The sequence below is a fragment of the Marmota flaviventris genome, chromosome X (assembly GCF_047511675.1).
Source record: "Marmota flaviventris isolate mMarFla1 chromosome X, mMarFla1.hap1, whole genome shotgun sequence".
In the NCBI taxonomy this organism is placed as follows: Eukaryota; Metazoa; Chordata; class Mammalia; order Rodentia; family Sciuridae; genus Marmota; species Marmota flaviventris.
In genome coordinates, this window is record NC_092518.1 from 18096170 (window position 1) to 18113493 (window position 17324).

At 36.6% G+C, this 17324-nt stretch overlaps 1 protein-coding gene and 1 pseudogene across 9 annotated transcripts in view; one reads left to right on the top strand and one right to left on the bottom strand.

Annotated features, from left to right (window-relative positions):
• The window catches only part of Zfx (zinc finger protein X-linked), a 68265-nt gene that overhangs the window by 42301 nt on the left and 8640 nt on the right, over positions 1-17324 (top strand). For 7 of the 9 annotated variants that reach the window (XM_071606687.1, XM_027927330.3, XM_071606688.1 and 4 more), the window contains 4 exons: positions 14808-14957; positions 15389-15532; positions 15907-16059; positions 16595-16735. In XM_071606687.1, the coding sequence (XP_071462788.1) occupies positions 14808-14957; positions 15389-15532; positions 15907-16059; positions 16595-16735 (588 nt within the window). The remainder of the gene's footprint in view (positions 1-14807; positions 14958-15388; positions 15533-15906; positions 16060-16594; positions 16736-17324) is intronic. The other 2 variants (XM_071606693.1, XM_071606694.1) reach the window with 2 other exon arrangements.
• LOC114086069 (ferritin heavy chain pseudogene) lies at positions 7799-8541 on the bottom strand (annotated as a pseudogene).

Below are 17324 nucleotides of genomic sequence, written 5' to 3' on the forward strand. Positions count from 1 at the left end.
CTTTGCTGTAGAATATGGAATATTGACTCCTTCCCACCCAGACTATCAGCGGGATTAAATTGTAGTCTACTAAGAAGGAGATTCTTAGGTGATGTGGACATATCATGATTAAAAAGTATCTTAATCTGTTTTCTGTAATTTTTACATTGGGTAGAATGTAAGATTAAGACATACTGCCAGGAATGGGTAGCAAATTTGCAAAATTTTACTAATTTAAATATTAAAGTCCAGCCCCAAATACACAATTCAGTAGAAAGGTTCAGCAAGGGCTGGGGTTATGGCTCAGCGGTAGAGCACCTGCCTAGTACAGGTGAGGCCCTGGGTTCAATCCTCAGCACCACATAAAAATAAATAAGTAAAATAAAGGTATTGTGTCCAACTACAACTAAAAAATAAATATTTTTCAAAAAGGTTCAGCAAAATTAATTATTTTTGGCAGCATAATTGGTTCTTTTTAAATTTTTTTTTTAAATTTATTTTTATGTGGTGCTGAGGATCGAACCCAGGGCCTCGCATCTGCTAGGTGCATGCTCTACCGTTGAGCCACAACCCCAGCCCCATAATTGGTTCTTAAGAAAACAAAGGTGCTTAGGTAGTGTGTGCTGGTATATAGTAACAGCAAAGGAAAGAACTCATTTAGTTCTGGAGCCTGAGGTCCTCTTGCCAATGGCAGAAAGAACACTTGGCCAGATGGTTTCTATCCTTCCATAAATCTGTAGGATGCTTCATTCTGATACAATTAGATAAAATATATATTTTCACTTATTTAAATAGATGAAGAAAACTTACAGTGAACAATTTAAGCACAGAACCCTTTAAATTAGCATAAAAATGCTAATTTAAAAATTAGCACCATTGGGGCTGGGGTTGTGGCTCAGCAGTAGTGCACTCACCTAGCACGTTCAATACGCTAGGTTCGATCCTCAGCACCACATAAAAATAAATAAATAAAACAAAGGTTTTGTGTTCAACTACAACTAAAAAGATATTTTTTAAAAAAATTAGCACCATTTTTGAAATGTTATAAACTTTTGAAACTTTACTGTATGTAGACATAAATTTAATGAAATCTTTGATGAAACTGTGGAATAATGTAGCTGTATCCACTCCATTTTATTGTTTTTGTGTATTAAATTAAAATAGTATTCAAAACACTATTTCCTAGAATATACAACAGCTTGTATAAAAACTGAATATTAATTATTAGATTGGTTCTTACTAGCTCTGGTTAAACGATTTTGGTCTGTAGCATTTGTAATTTGAATTACTTTTACCAGGAAGAGCTGAGGTGCTCATTGTCTGCAGGATACTTTTAGACCATCAGTCCCATCTTCCATTGACCCTTGATTCACTTGGCAGTGATAGCAGAAAACCAAAAGCAATTGGTTTCTTAAGAAAAAGCCCTCCTCTTGTGAGGTAAAATGTTTAGGATTGTACTTGTATTTTGTTATCAAATCAACATGAAGTTTATTTTTAATTTTTAAAAATTTAAGCCTTTTTTTGATCCCAGAAAGATTATTCTGTTGGAGATTTGTAACAAGTTGATAACCATAAAAATAGGTAATAATGAACCTTCAATGGTATCCATGTGTCAGAATTTAATACGTATTATTTTTCTTAGCCTTATAATGGTATTACAGTTGTTTGGCAGATTGAGCACCTGAGGTTCATTCAGTTTCAGTAACTTGTCCAGGGTTATGCATCCAGGTAGTATTAGGAGAAGATTTGAAATCAAGTGTATTTTATTCCAGAGTATCCACTCTCTTAGTTTATGTTTGTATGAATGTGTGCTAATACTACAGAACAGTAGAGTTTGGGATAAATATTGTTTATTGGTACATGGGGGAGGCAAGTAGAATTCTACTGATTACTAAAAATTATAATGTGATCGAATTTTAGCAACATCAGGAAGTTGAGGGGAGCTTAAACACTTAATCAGCTTATTCTAGTAGAAGGCACTCAGGTAAGCCTATGATCCTATCCCATTGTCCCCCCCCCAAAAAAAAGTTAATTTTCTTCAAATGTGTTTGAGAAAAAAGAATCATATATAAACTATTATTTTTACTCTTGCCCGTGTTTACTTTTGAGTGCTTTCATTCATTCAAAAACATTTATTGATGAAATGAACTCCACAATGAACTATGGACCTCACTAGGTGTTAGAGAAAAATAGTAAAGTCCCTGGCTTTTTAAGAGTTCATAATCTTGGGAAGACAGAAACAGGCAGTTACGGTTGAGTGTAAAAAGGTATATAAATAGGGCTGGGGTTGTGGCTCAGTGGCAGGAGCACTTGCTTAGCATGTGTGAGGCACTAGGTTCGATCCTCAGTATTGCATATAAAAATAAAGTAAAGGTCCATTGACAACTAAAAAAGTAATTTTAAAAAAGGTATTTAAACAGATGTACGGAGTATTTTGGAAGAGCTAATGGAGGAAAGGTGGAACATTTTTGGTACACTGGAGTGAGAGAAATGCTACAAAATTTTTATAAACTACAGTTCTTTGGAAGTTCAGTTGAAGATGTGGCTAAATTTATTTCATCTCTATTCTTATCAATATCTCTCCTTCCTATATTACTTTGAAGTAAATTTCACATCATTTCTTTCATAAATATTTCAGTATTTATTTCTCAAAGACAAAGACTTTTTGAAAAAACCATACCATTATCACAACTTTAAAAAATAAATAATTTGGGATGAACTCAATTTGAAGGATGAATAAAATGTTCAGTAGGTGGCTGAGGAAAGAGGAAAGGCAGGGAGATGTGAAAATGTTCAGAGACTTATTCTTTGGGGTGCAAATAATGCCTGTGGTGAGAAATAAAATTGGCAAAATGGGCAAGGCCCAAAACATAAAAGCCCTTGAATATATTCCATGTGAAGACTTATTAAACGGTTTTAAGCAGGTTACTAATAACATGTTTAGATTTATAGTTTAAGAAAGTAATGGCAATGTTGAAATGAGAAACACAAGCACATTTGGGGACTTGGGGTTGTAGCTCAGTGGTAGAGCGCTTGCCTTGCACCTATGAGGCACTGGGTTCAATCTCAGCACTACATAAAAATAAAGTAAAATGAAGGTATTTTAAAAAAAGAGTACATTTGGGGAGGTTATTTAGTCCAGTTAAGGAACAGATGATAATAGTGTGAAATAAGGTTTATCAATAGAGTTTGGCAGAACCTAATTCTTGACATATTTAGGAAGTAGAATTTGGATTGGATTGAGGAAGAGGGAATATTTGAAGCTCACTCCCTGGTTTCTGGCTTTGTGCAGCTGAGCAGATGGCAAAACTATTACTAGAAAAGAAGCACATTTGGACATGCTAAAGATCTCCTCTGCAGGGTTACCGAGTACACTCGTCCACTATACAACTACAGTGTAAATGGATGCCTGCACATGGAGTATGTGGTGGTCCTGGCCATCCACTTTAGGTGTTTTGGTCCAGTTGGTCTGAGATTAGCTTCTGATTATGACTTTGGTCAGAGTAGTAATCTGTATTTTAGGGAATGAATTATGTAACTAAACATCTACATTTAATGCATTCACTCTGAAAATCAACAAATCTAAAAGTTTATTGATTCTTGGGGCCATTAGCACAGCAGAAATAGTAAAATATTTATTCATTTTTTTTCTGTGGTTTAATTATTGGATGTGTGTGGTAAAGCAACAAATAAAATTTTGGAATTTAAAAATGGGAATATTTCTGAAATGTGAGGAAAACCATAAACTAAGGATATTTTAGAGAGGTTGTGTTGAACATCTATTTATATTATTAAACTTCTTAGTTAACAAATAAAAGTTGTATTCATTTGTGATGTAGAACAGGATGTTTTGAAATATGTTTACATTGTTGAATAGCTATATTGAGCTAATTAACATGCATTACTCCACATACTTTTTTTTTAATGTGGTGGGAACACTTAAAATCTACTTTCTTAGTGGTTTTCAAGTATAAGTACATTATTATTACTATTGTCACCTTGAACATCTCTTTTAAGTTTGCTCTGATAAACTGAAGATGTTTGTTACAACATGGAAAAATATTGTGTGAGCATTTTGAAATTTGTTTAGAAGTCAATACCAAAATTAATGAATTAGTTTTCAGTACAATGCTTAGTCTGGGTTTTGGTTAGATTCATATCAAGAATAAAGCAGGTAAGGAAAAAAATGTTTTAGGTTTTTCCTCCCCTCCACCAAGAAGATTGGAGAAAGGTCTATGTTTTGAAAGCACTAGAAGCAATTGGAGCTCCAGACTGGCCTTGTGGTTAATATTTACTGTTTATCTGCTGAGACCTAGACAGAATCGGCCATCACCTTGTCCTTTGAAAGATAAATGATTATGAGCAAGAGAGGGCAGGGAAGAGGGAGAGTGGGGTTTGGAGCAGCAAAGAAGGGGCAAAGTGTTACGGAGAAACACAGATGGTTTGTGGTAACAGGTGGGGAAACATTTGAGGGTTTAGTTTTTGGTAGGAGGGTATTCAGTGAATCTTCTGATTATTTCGCTTGTTCTCAGTGAAGAAGAGGAGTCAGCAACAGCGGGGATGGGGAGGTAGCATTAGAGATTTGGGGGTGGAGGAGAATCTGGAAAAGAGGAAAAGGGAAAAGTAGCAACAAAGGTCCAGATTTCTTTGTTTCCAACTGGATTTAGCTACATGGTCCAGAGGCAAAGAGGCAAGTTATCAAGAGTGTTTGCTAGGGAATGAGATAGACTGCAGAGTTAAAGTTGTTTTGTTTTTGAGTTCAAGTAAATTCTAATTTAATATTTTCATTTAAAGATAGTATGTATATATAACAAATTAGAGTAAAAAATAAAATTTAAAAAATAGTATGTATAGGGGCTGGGGTTATGGCTCAGCGGTTACGTGCTTGCCTTGCATGCATGAGGCACTGGGTTCAGTCCTCAGCACCAAATAGATAGATAGATAAGTTAAATAGTACGTATAATATCCAATCTTCATAAAAAGTCTCTGTTCTAACATTCTTTTATATGTAAATTTGTGAAAAGAAATGTCTAATGATCTAAAAGTTCTATTGATAGTTCCTGGGGGGAGAGATGGTAGAATTTCGAGCACATTTTAATTACCTTTAATACTTCTTAAATACTTTTTTTTTGTTTGTTTATCACAATAAGTTCTGTTTCCTTGATTCTGAATATTATAGATGTTTCCATATCTGTTTTAGGGAGTATTCTTACATGAAATTTAAGTGTTTTCAAGAGTCAAGACTTAGAAATGCTAATAGTGAGTCTGTTGTAGCCTTCCAAATACGCCACACATTTATTGATACCAAGAGTTGTTACTTGTCTTGATGATATTTATGCCTTATGTAATGCAAGAGATAAACCTGTTAAAAGTATGATTGTAATATTTGAGGACTTATATCTCTTTATTTCTTAGATTGTGTAGTCTACTTCTTAAATACTTTTGTTAAATAATAAGCTGCATCATTACTACAATAGGCAATCTTTTTTAAAAAAGCAAAGTTGGACTGGGTGCGGTGCTGCACACCTGTAATCCTGGCAGCTTGGGAGGCTGAGGCAGGAGGACCACAAGTTCAAAGCCAGCCTCAGCAATTTAGTGAAGCCCTAAGCAACTTAGGGTATCTAAGAGACACTGTCTCAAAAAAAAAAAAAAAAAAAAAACTGGGAATGTGGCTCAGTGGTTAAGTGCCCAGGGTCCAATCCCTGGTACCAAAAAATAAAAATAAAATAAAAGCAAGGTTGAGGAAGCATAAAGGAATGGAAATAATATCTTGCTTAAGTTGAAGGCACATGGGCTGCTTCCAGGGGAGACAGGACTGAAGGGAGAAGCAGTGTGGTCAGAGGTGGATTGCTATAATAAGTAGTGTGTCTTTTATTTGGTAGGAAATGGGTTCCCTTCTGTGTTAGAGATTAAGGTGACTGGATCTTTGATTTAGGAAGACTGACTGGGGGGCAGTGTCCAGGGGCATTTGGTGGGAAACCTAGGGAACTGGAGATCAACTAAAAGGCAGTTCATTTGTTCTTGGAGAAAGTAAATAAACTTTTTACAACCTGATCTTGAGAGATGAGGCAATTTTGAGTAACTGGAGAGACAACCAAGAACTTTCATGGAAAGACTGAGAATGGTAAAGCTATCTCTTTATGATGTTAATTTAGACAAAATGCAATTCCAGTGCAAATCAAATATGTATTCTCCCCCCCTCGCTCTACATATACTATAACATTGTGTGTATGTATGTGTATAATCTTGGCAAAATTATAATGAAATTAATCTAGAAGCTTAGAGAGTTGACAATAACAAAATATTTCTTACTTCATAAGGTTGTTAAGAGTAAATGGTACACTTCTTTAAGGCCTTAGCATCACGCTAGGACTGGGGTATGCAGTCAGTAAATGTTTGTCATCATACATCACAACTGCCATCATTTTTTATTATATAAATTCTCTGTGATATGCTGTTTTTCATGTAGGAACCATCTCAGTTCTGCCAATTATTTTTTTTTAAATTAGATCAACATTCCTTTAATAATTTATTTGAAGTATATCTCCCCTGTCCTCCATGCCCTCCCCCATTAAGTTTTCTTTACCAGAAACTACTGGGTTTGCTGAAATCTTAATGAACTATATTTTTAGATACCACAGTATCTATTAGCATTGCAAAGAATCATCCTAATTTTCAGTCTTCAGGGGGTTTTATTGAAGCTTCCTTGAAGCAATATAATAGGAATCTATATCTTGTTATTACTAATAACATTATTGTTAAGTCAAAGTTTTACTTCAGTTTTTAAGTTTAAAATGCTGGATGTAAGGCTGCCAGTTTAACTTTTTAAAAGAATAGAGATGAGAAACTTACCAATATAATGATGGAATTTCTGGTTGATGGGGTTATTGGTTATTTGGTTTTTCAGTACTAAATTTTAAACAATGAACATACATTTTTTAAAAAAAATCAGAAGTAAAAAATGAACGTTTGAGTTCTAAAGACAGGCATGTCCTCCTCCTTTGCCTCACCCCTCAGTAGCTCACTGACTTTGGGCAAGTACATACCGTCGTAGAGTCTTTATTTCTTTATCCGGAAAAGTTGAGAATCAAATGAAATAAAAAACTATATAGAAGCGCTAAGGAAATTGCAAAATGCCATGTAAATGGTAGTTATTATTAGAAGTAGTCTTAATTTCCAGAAATTATGCTCTTCTATTTTGGAGAGGCCTTATTCTAAAGCTGTAGCCCTTCATTACTACATTAGAAGAAGGCACTTATGCAGAAATCATATGTATGATGACTCACTTTTATCGAAGCCTTCTTTGTCTGTTTTTTAGAAATTCATTTTTAATGGTAGCTTTAAAATCACAGTGAAAATCTGAGTACTTAACAGGACCATCAAAGTGTTTTTTTTTTTTAAATCACTTTTAATATTTCATATTCAGAATAATTTCATAGGTTGAAATTAGTGGGGCAAGTTCTCAAGGTGAAAATCTGAAGGTGAATTCTACTTTTAGAAAAATAATACAATAGTTTCACTATCAGGTAAGTTGGTATATTTGAAATGTGTTTTCCTATACATTTATGAGAGCAAAACATAAGGATGTTTGATTTCCTAGTACCTGTTAGAATCAGTTTGATAAACCTTGCCAAGGTTTAGGCCAGATTCATCAATGTCAGACTGTTCACAGATGAATTATCTGAAGATGTTACTGATTTATTTTGAACTTTTATACCTAGTTTGGTGAGCTTCCTTTTAATGCTATGTTCAGTTTGAAATTCCAAAATAACCTTGGCTTAATTATAATTAGCTGGGTATGTCATAAAAATGTTTAGCTTTTTTTTTTTTTTTTTGGGGTACCAAATTTCTTTATTTGAAGGAATGGTACAAATTAAAGAACATAAGTGGATGTTTTGGTACAACTTATAGAAAAGGTAAAGGTAACCCCAACATGCATGCACTGCCTTGGTGACCAGGGAAGTCACTTGCACGGCTATGGGAAAGTCAGGCTGAGGTTTAGCTCTCGTTATCACTGTCTCCCAGAGTGTGCTTGTCAAAGAGATACTCTGCCATGGCAGATTCTGAGGCTCCCATCTTGCGCAAGTTGGTTACATGGTCACCCAATTCTTTGATGGATTTCACCTGCTCATTCAGGTAATGAGTCTCAATGAAGTCACACAAGTGGGGGGCATTTTTGTCAGTGGCCAGTTTGTGCAGTTCCAGAAGTGACTGGTTCACACTTTTCTGCAAGTGCAAAGCACATTCCATGGCATTGAGCCCACTCTCCCAGTCATCACGGTCTGGTTTCTTGATATCCTGAAGGAAGAGTCGGCCACCTCGTTGGTTCTGCAGCTTCATCAGTTTCTCAGCATGTTCCCTCTCATGAGATTGGTGAAGAAAATATTTGGCAAAGTTCTTCAAAGCCACATCATCACGGTCAAAGTAGTAAGACATGGACAGGTAGACATAGGAGGCGTAGAGCTCCAGGTTGATCTGGCGGTTGATGGCGGCCTCCAAGTCCTGGTGGTAGTTCTGGCGCACCTGCGAGGGGGACGTGGTAGCCATGGTGGGCGGCTGAGGAGAGGCGCGGCGCTGGAGCGGAGGCAGAGGCCTGGGGCGGTCCGAGGGCTCTGTGAAGAGGTGGCGAAGGGCTGCTGGCTCTGAGCGGCGGCCGGGGTGGGGGTCGAGCGCCGGGTTCCGTCCAAGCACTGTTGAAGCAGGAAACCGCGGCGACTCTCGGCGAAGAACGTCTCAAATGTTTAGCTTTGAAAAATTGTAAGTAGACACTGGGTCAGAAATAAGAAAATAATGCCCACTCCCCCTGTACCCCAGACATTTTTATAAAGCAAGTCATAATACTTTAAGTTATATTCAGAGTTCAGAGAATCTTTGTTTTTATTTATTTATTTTTTGTTTTGTTTTGTTTTTAACGGCAAATAGTTTAACCAGGTAGTCTCCTTGAACCTTTTCATTCAGGTTCAGTGGATCAGGTGTCCTGGATCAGCTCATTTTCTCTAGCTCCTCAGCCTCTTAACCCAGGCTGCCGCTCTCTTACCATTTATCTAAGTCCTTGGCTCCCATTGCCTATCTGTGATTGAAGCCACCAGCCATGGGCTTCTCCAACTTGGCACATTACAGCCTTCCTCCTTTTCTGAATACAATGGAGCTACATTCTCATCCACATATATGTCCTCAGGTTTCAGAAGGATAAGGTGTTTCTCCTATTTAAGAAATATGTGTTCATTTTTGCTGTTTCCTATATCCCTTTTCCTTTGAGAGCTGGATTCAGAAATTTCTCCGTGTTCTCTGGCTTCAGCACTTTCTATTCTGTTTTCTTTCCCAGATTGAACAGGCTTGAATATTTTTTTTCTAAGTTGAATTGAAGAGTTCTTTACCCTGCCATGTATTCTAGTTGTTGCCCATTGCTTTCCTTTTATAAACAAGGCTTGAAAAAATTGATACCTTCATTTACTCTCACTCTTTTTTTTTTTTTTTTTTCTTGGCACTGGAGTTTGAACTCAGGGGTGCTTTACCACTGAGTTATGCCCCCAACCCTTCTTATATTTTCAGTTTGAAACAGAGTCTTGGTAAGTTGCTGAATGGCTCACTAAATTGCTGAGGCTAGCCTCAAACTTGTGATCCTCCTGCCTCAGCCTCCTGAGTTGTTAGAATTATAGGCGTGCACCACTGTGCCAGATTTTCCCTTGACTCTCTTCAGCCTACTGCAGTGACCCCACTGTGGCCTTCACTGCACTGCTTTCACCGAGAACATCAGTGACATTGGGTTACCACAGCCAGAGCAAGCGTTCCTCCTGGGCTTGTATGCCTACTGTATTACTGCCCTGAGCTTTGTTAGGATTCCTGTCACTTTTACTCCCTGGTTTTCTTCATTTGCTTCATTATTCTGTCCTGTTTTTCTTTCACAGATTTCTTTGGGAGCCCTTCCTGTCCCCTTGTAAAGTATGGCATTCCCCAAAACTCTGTCCTTAGCTCCCTACTTCTCCACACTCTGGATTCTCACTGTATGATCACAAGATTTAGTTAACATAGCTGATGGCTCCCAATTTGTGTGCCAGTATTTAGCTTTCAGACTCAAATATTTAGGAGCTGACTTTACATTTCAGTCATTCATGGAACTATTGATTCATCAATTTTCTGAGTATCTGCTATCACCACACTCTTAAAAGACCAAGTCATGAAAATATAGGTTTTGCAGTTATCAGTTGGGAAAGGTGGTAGGGGATGATGCAAATGTGATAACGCAGGGAATCATGTACTCTGAGAGAAGCAAGCAAGGGGTGTTTGTAGCACAAGAGTAGGGACAAGCACTGACTCTGAGGGCTTTGGGGGATATTATCCTTGGGATGGTAAAGTAATTAACCATTTAGGAAGAGAACTCCCTTTCCTTTTTTTCTTACATTTCTTACCCAGTCATTTACTCTCCTAAATAAAAAACCCTAGTTATACTCCTTGGCTCCTGTGTCACGTTAAGTTTTCAGGAACGCACCAAGTCCTGCTCATTTTAGTCCCAAGATAGGCATGAAGTCCAGTCCTCTTCCCGATTTATACTACCTCTGTCCTGATTCAAGTCGGCATCATCTCTTACCTGTTGCCTATATTATTGTAGTAGACTCACCAGTGGTCTCCCTGCTTCACGTCTTGATCCCTTTGCATTCACCTTTTCAAGGCCAGCAGAATGGTATAGCAAAAATGGGCATCAGACCTTGTCATTCATATTTAAAAGTTTCCCATTGTCATAGCAGATATTTCCAAACCTCTGATCAGAATCCTAAGGGTAGGGAGTACCTCTAAATCTGTCTATATATGTCAGGCCCCATCCCTGCACATTCTAATTTTGTAGAATTGCGAGATGGGAGCCTACGTTTTTAAGTTCCCCAAAAGATTTTGATGCCTGATTAGATTGAGAAGTCCAGCCTACCAGAATCAGATGTGAGCTTCTCTGCCAGGTATGTGAGGTCCTCCGTGACCTGGCATAGGTTTAGAAGTCTCCTATGTTTCCCACCATGCTTTCTGACCTGCTTTATTCTCCATCCTAGCAGTGCTGAAGGTTGTGTTCCATTAACATCATGCCACTTCTTGTCACTCTACCTTTGTGTCTCTGCCTTTACCTGAAATAAGTGTTTCTTAGCCTGAGTGATATATCCTTTTTTTGTTTCCATGGCAGCCATCAATGTACAGTGCAGCATTTGCCAATCTTATGACTAATCCTCTTTTGTGTTCTGTATCAGTTATTAAAGATTTCATGACAGTTCAACTTCAGTATCATCTTGTAATATGTGTAAATGCAAATGTATGTAAACAAGGTTTTGCTTTTTCTCTGTGACCTTCATTTTTTCCCTTCCCCTAGTGCTGGGGATGGAACCCAGGGCCATGTGCAATGTTGGGCATGTGCTCTACCACTGAGTTACATCCCCCAGCCAAGTAACTTTCATTTTTAACTTACTTTGAATTATGTAAGGAAAAGTATGATTTATCAAGTGCATTTTAAAGTGACGTGTTTGGTTTTAAATCAAATATATATTAAAATGTGGTTTGCTATTTAATGATATTACAGTGTCAAAAATAGACCAAAACAACTGTTTTCAGCCCAGAGATTCTTGGCATTTTGCATTTGAAGCAAGCTGATTACATTTTATAATTTTTTGTTTGTGAATGACAAATAAGAAAGGTTTGAGGATGTTGTTTGCCTGCAGCTCTCTGCAGTAATTTATTTGGGTTATAGATGATCTTGATTCTCAGTAAGTCAGAAGCCAAGTTGATAAATTGCCAGTACATTTTTGCTTTTTAATGTTGCCTTTGGAAATATTGCGTTCATCTTGATTTTCTTTTTTTGTTCTAGGGATTGAACTCAGGGGCACAAGACCACTGAGCCACATCCCCAGCCCTATTTTGTATTTTATTTAGAGACAGGGTCTCACTGAGTTGCTTAGGGCCTCGCCAAGTTGCTGAGGCGGGCTTTGAACTCATGATCCTCCTATCTCAGCCTCCTGAGCTGCTGGAATTTCAGGTGTGAACCACTGCACCTGGCTCATCTTGATTTTTCTATATAAAAATTCATAAATATAATTTTAGGACCTGATAATATGATAGGACTTTGCAAAATAATCATTTCAAAGATGTCAAAATCTGGGTTCTGTCTTGGTTTAATCGGTATAAATTACAAAAGAGATGACTATGGATTTAAAATGTTATTCACCTAGCCTTGGTTGCAGTACTGGCTCTGCCTGCCTGAGTCATGGGCACATTTTTCTGATTTCCACTAAAAGAAAGCATCTTTCAGTTTTTTAAAAATTTGTTCTAATTAGTTATACATGACAGAGTCCATTTTGACACATCATGCATAAATGGAGTATAACTTCTCATTCGTCTGGTGTACATGATATAGAGTTACATAGGTATGATTACATTAATATGCACCTAGGGCAATAATGTCCAATTCATTCTATCATTCCTATTCCCCTCTGCCCCCTCCCCTCCCTTCACTCCCCTCTGTTTAGTCTAAAATACCATTATTCCCCCCAACACCCCTTATTGTGAATTATCATCTACATATCAGAAAAAACATTCGGCCTTTGATTCTTTGGGATTGGCTTATTTTGCTTATCATAATATTCTCTAATTCCATCCATTTACCAGCAAATGCCATAATTTTATTCTTCTTTAAGGCTGAGTAATATTCCATTGTGTATATATATCACAGTTAAAAGAAAGCATCTTTAGATGGTTATACTATTTATTAATTTTTCAAAAATCCATGGTTTCTGCCAGTTTCCATCTCATTCTCCAAACCCCAGAAGTTGACAGATTCTTAGGACTCATGTGGCTTGAGACTTGAATTCTGTGTGACTCCAAAAAATTTAACTCAACTTCTCTACACTTTAGTTTGTTGTATTGTAAAATGTATTAAATGTATTGTATTAAATAGTACTTATCCTTAATCACTTAATAAGTGGTGGCTGTATTACTCTATTTTAAAATAATTATCTAATTGTTTCTTTTCCCACTAGACTTGTAAACCTCTGGAGTACATCATTTTTTTATATTTGTATCTCCAATACCTACCAGAAAATCTAATAGACCATTGTGATTCACTGTTTGCTGAATTGAATAAAACATAAATGTCCAACCAAAAGGAAACAGATCTGTCTATCAGTAGAAAACCAGAAAGGGGAAAAAAAAAAAAAAAAGGAAAAGGGGAAATGGAAAGACTTGTTGTGAGGGTATTGAAGGCAAGCTAAAAGAACCATTTCTGGACCTTGGTCCTGCTCTCTTCTGTTTGGTCTCTAGCTGGGCCTAGAGCAGAGAGAACATTCCTTTAGTGTTTCTTTAATAGTATCAGCATTGTTAGATTCAATTTTTGCAAAAAATTGCCCTAGGTGCTAAGTTTTATTAATGTTAGCCACACTTTCTTTTGTGCTAGAGAAGCTCAGAAGTGATGTGTAGTGTAAGGATACATTATATGGGAATTATATTTGGGGTAGTTTTCAAATCCAGAGTCTAGTTTATGTTTTTGTTTTTGCACTGCGAATGGAACCCATGGGCACTCTATCACTGAGCTACATCCTCCGCAGTCTTTTTTTAAAGACATTGTTTGTCCTGTGTTTTATTTCCAAGTCTTATGCATAATAGCACACTTATTTCCTTTGCTATTTTTATGAAGCCTTAAAAAATGTAATGTTGGTTATATATCCTGACTCTTTGCTACTAAGAAATTATATGTACCTCGTTTTTTTTTTTTGTTTGTTTGTTTTCTTTTCAACATAACATAGCCATTAGGGAGGACAGTGGGTATATGAGAATATATTTGAATTCTCCTATTGCTGCATTTGCCATCAAGAACCTAGACTCATTACTATAATAAATTTGTGTGTATGATGTGTATATAAAACTATGTACAGTTTTAAGTTTAAGCAGAATTTCCATTGGCCATCTCATTACAGTGCGCCTGTCTGCCAATCATATTTGATTTTTTTTTATTGTCTTATTCTGATGGAAATAGATCAAATGATATTCAAGAATAGTAACTATGAAGTAGTGCTTATAAAATATTTATGTAAAGACTTCCTTTCTTTTTATTTTACTACTAGGACGTTCTTTCAAGGTCTTCATTTTAAGTATTAAAAGAATATCTTTACCTGGGTGTGGTGATATGCCTATAATTCCGGTGACTTGGGAGGCTAAGGTGGGAGGATCTCAGGTTCAAGGGCAGCCTTGGCAATTTAACCATACCTTGCATCAAAATGAAAAGGGCCAGAGATGTAGCTCATGGATAGTGAGTTCACTGTATGTATTATGCACAAATAAATAAATAAGGTAGGAATGCCTTTACCTATGGCTTAGCAAAGGCTAACTGTATTCTTTTGTTACACATAGTTTTCTAGAATACCAGGAGTTTTCTCTGTGTATAATAGGTTTGCTTTAATATCTGATCCCATTTTAAAATGTCTTTATAAAGAAATGTATTTAGTGAACTTAACTATTTGACTATCAATGACTTGATTCATTTTATGTGAATCAAGTTAGAGTTTGTATTTGTGAAAGAACTCTTTTTTGTACTGGATATAGAACTTAGGGGCACTTTGCCATAAAGCTGCATTCCCAGCCTTTTTATTTTTTAATTTGAAGCAGAGCCTTGCTAAACTGCTGAGGGCCTTGCTGAGCTCCTGAGGCTGGCCGAAAACTTATGATCTTTCTGCCTCTGCCTCCTGAGTTGCTGGGATTATAGGGATATACCACCTTGCCCAGCTGTGAAAAGGACTTTTGAAAACAGTAATGTTTTATTTAAGTATCTCTTATAAATTGTGGTGTATTTCCTGCCTATTTAGTGGATGATGCTGGCAAAATAGAACATGACGGTTCATCTGGAATGACTATGGATGCAGAGTCAGAAATTGATCCTTGTAAAGTGGATGGCACTTGTCCTGAAGTCATCAAGGTGTACATTTTTAAAGCTGACCCTGGAGAGGATGACTTAGGTAAGAGGAAACCTTAGCACATTATTCATCCTGACCAAATAATTCAACATGATTACTTTTGGATTAAAGTGACAGCATTTGAAATATTTTCTGAAGATAACTTTATTTTTTTGTGTGTAGTACTGGGAATTGAACCCAGGGGTGCTCTACCACTGAGCTGCATACATCCTCAGCTCTTTTTATTTTTTATTTTGTGACAGGGTCTTGTTGAGTTGCCTAGGCTGGCCTTGAGCTTGAGATCCTTCTGCCTCACCCTAAGGAGGATCTGGGATTACAGGCATGTGCCACCATGCCCAGCTGGAGATAACTTTTAAGCAAGAATTCTAAAGTAGTGACAGCATATAAAAAGTAATTCTTCAAAAGTATGTTAAAAGAGAGAAGAAGTGGAAATGAATTTTCAAATAAATTCTTGGAGTTGTCTTTTCCAATAGGTGGAACCGTAGACATTGTGGAGAGTGAGCCTGAGAATGATCATGGAGTTGAACTGCTTGATCAGAACAGCAGTATTCGTGTTCCCAGGGAAAAGATGGTTTATATGACTGTCAATGACTCTCAGCAAGAAGATGAAGATTTAAGTAAGTAGGTGGCCTTTTTGTGGGAGAAAATTTTACGTTTTTATAGCTCAAGCTCTCCCTCTCTCTGTTAAGGATGGCCAGTATTTGAAGGGAACAAGTAGCATCATTTTAGTTCTTATTATACTGCCATATTCTGAGAGAAGCATCAATGACTCTATGTTTAGAATGTTGCTTTAAAACCAAATTATGGTAAAAGCCAAGAAATGAATGATTGATTCAACAAGTATTTATTGAGTGCTTACTATATGAAAGCTATGTTGTTTGGTATATAATACTTGGATCTTCTTTCCATTTATTACTGAATTCAGGTACAGGTATCTTTTCTGTGATCTCTGTAAACCTGGTCAGAAAAGTTTTTATAATTTTCTATTTAGATGTTGCTGAAATTGCTGATGAAGTTTATATGGAAGTGATCGTAGGAGAGGAGGATGCGGCAGCGGCAGCAGCTGCTGCTGCTGTGCATGAACAGCAAATGGATGACAATGAAATCAAAACCTTCATGCCAATTGCATGGGCAGCAGCTTACGGTAAGTCACACAGCAGCCCTGAGGATTGGCTGAGTTGGTTCTTGAACTGCAAATTCATGGTAGGAAAACAGTTTCTGTGGTCTTAGATTTCTGAAATCTGAAATACCAGTTCCCTATCAGGATTATTTGATTTAAGAGTAGAGGAAGATTATAAAGTCTATTTTTTGTCTTTATTTTTAACAGGAATTTCCTTAATGTGTTTATTATGTAGAAGGAAGTACTGCAAGAAGTACACAGGCTTTCACGCTGATACTTTTATCTTGATCATATCTGGCCCATGACTATAATTTTGCGAGAAAATAAGGGAGTTCGTGGGGAAACTGCTGACATGTGTTTTTAGCTTTGGAATTTAGCTAGGGATTTCCTAAGGTCTCACTATAGTAAATGTGCTCATAAAACCCATTACCTAGAATGAGGCATTTCTGTCATTCATGAGTATCATGGCTTACGTTTCATTGTCGTAATTAATAAAGAATTCCTAATTCTTTATAATTTATAATACTGTATAATTTTGTTTTCTAATGCGCATTGTTAGGTAATAATTCTGATGGAATTGAAAACCGGAATGGCACTGCAAGTGCCCTCTTGCACATAGATGAGTCTGCTGGCCTCGGCAGACTGGCTAAGCAAAAACCAAAGAAAAGGAGAAGACCTGATTCCAGGCAGTACCAAACAGGTGAGGGCGCACGAGTTCCATGGCGCAGCGAGCTCTGAGCTCTCAGAGGAAACTCTAGAATGTATCCACAGGGGTGTCGTGATGGCATTTTAGCTGCTAGACTACATGTAGTTTTCGTGTATTGAATTTGAAAATATAATTTTCAGAATTCAGTGATATTCATGAATGATTTTGTTGGATAAAAAGAAACGGGATTGATCAAACATGGATGAAAAAACTTAAAACTTGGATGATTTTTATGTGGAAATTGAAAAGGAATTCCTCAAATATGTTGCAAGCATTAACTTTTTAAAAAAAAAATTAATATATTTAAAGAATCTAATTATATCAGCATAAAGCAGCAGGCTAAGTACTTCAAAGCATATGACATTCCTGTCTATTCTTGTATAATGATTTGCATATTAAAAATTTTATGGTTATATTTAAGCTTTACTGTAAATTAGCATAAATTATGTTTTTTAATAACCAAAGCAGGAATTTTGATTATAAAACTTTACTTTTATGAATAATTTTTCCCAGATTTCTGAATTGATATGGTTTTAATCACTGGTTGATAGAGGTTACATATTTATTCATTAATTTTGTTAAA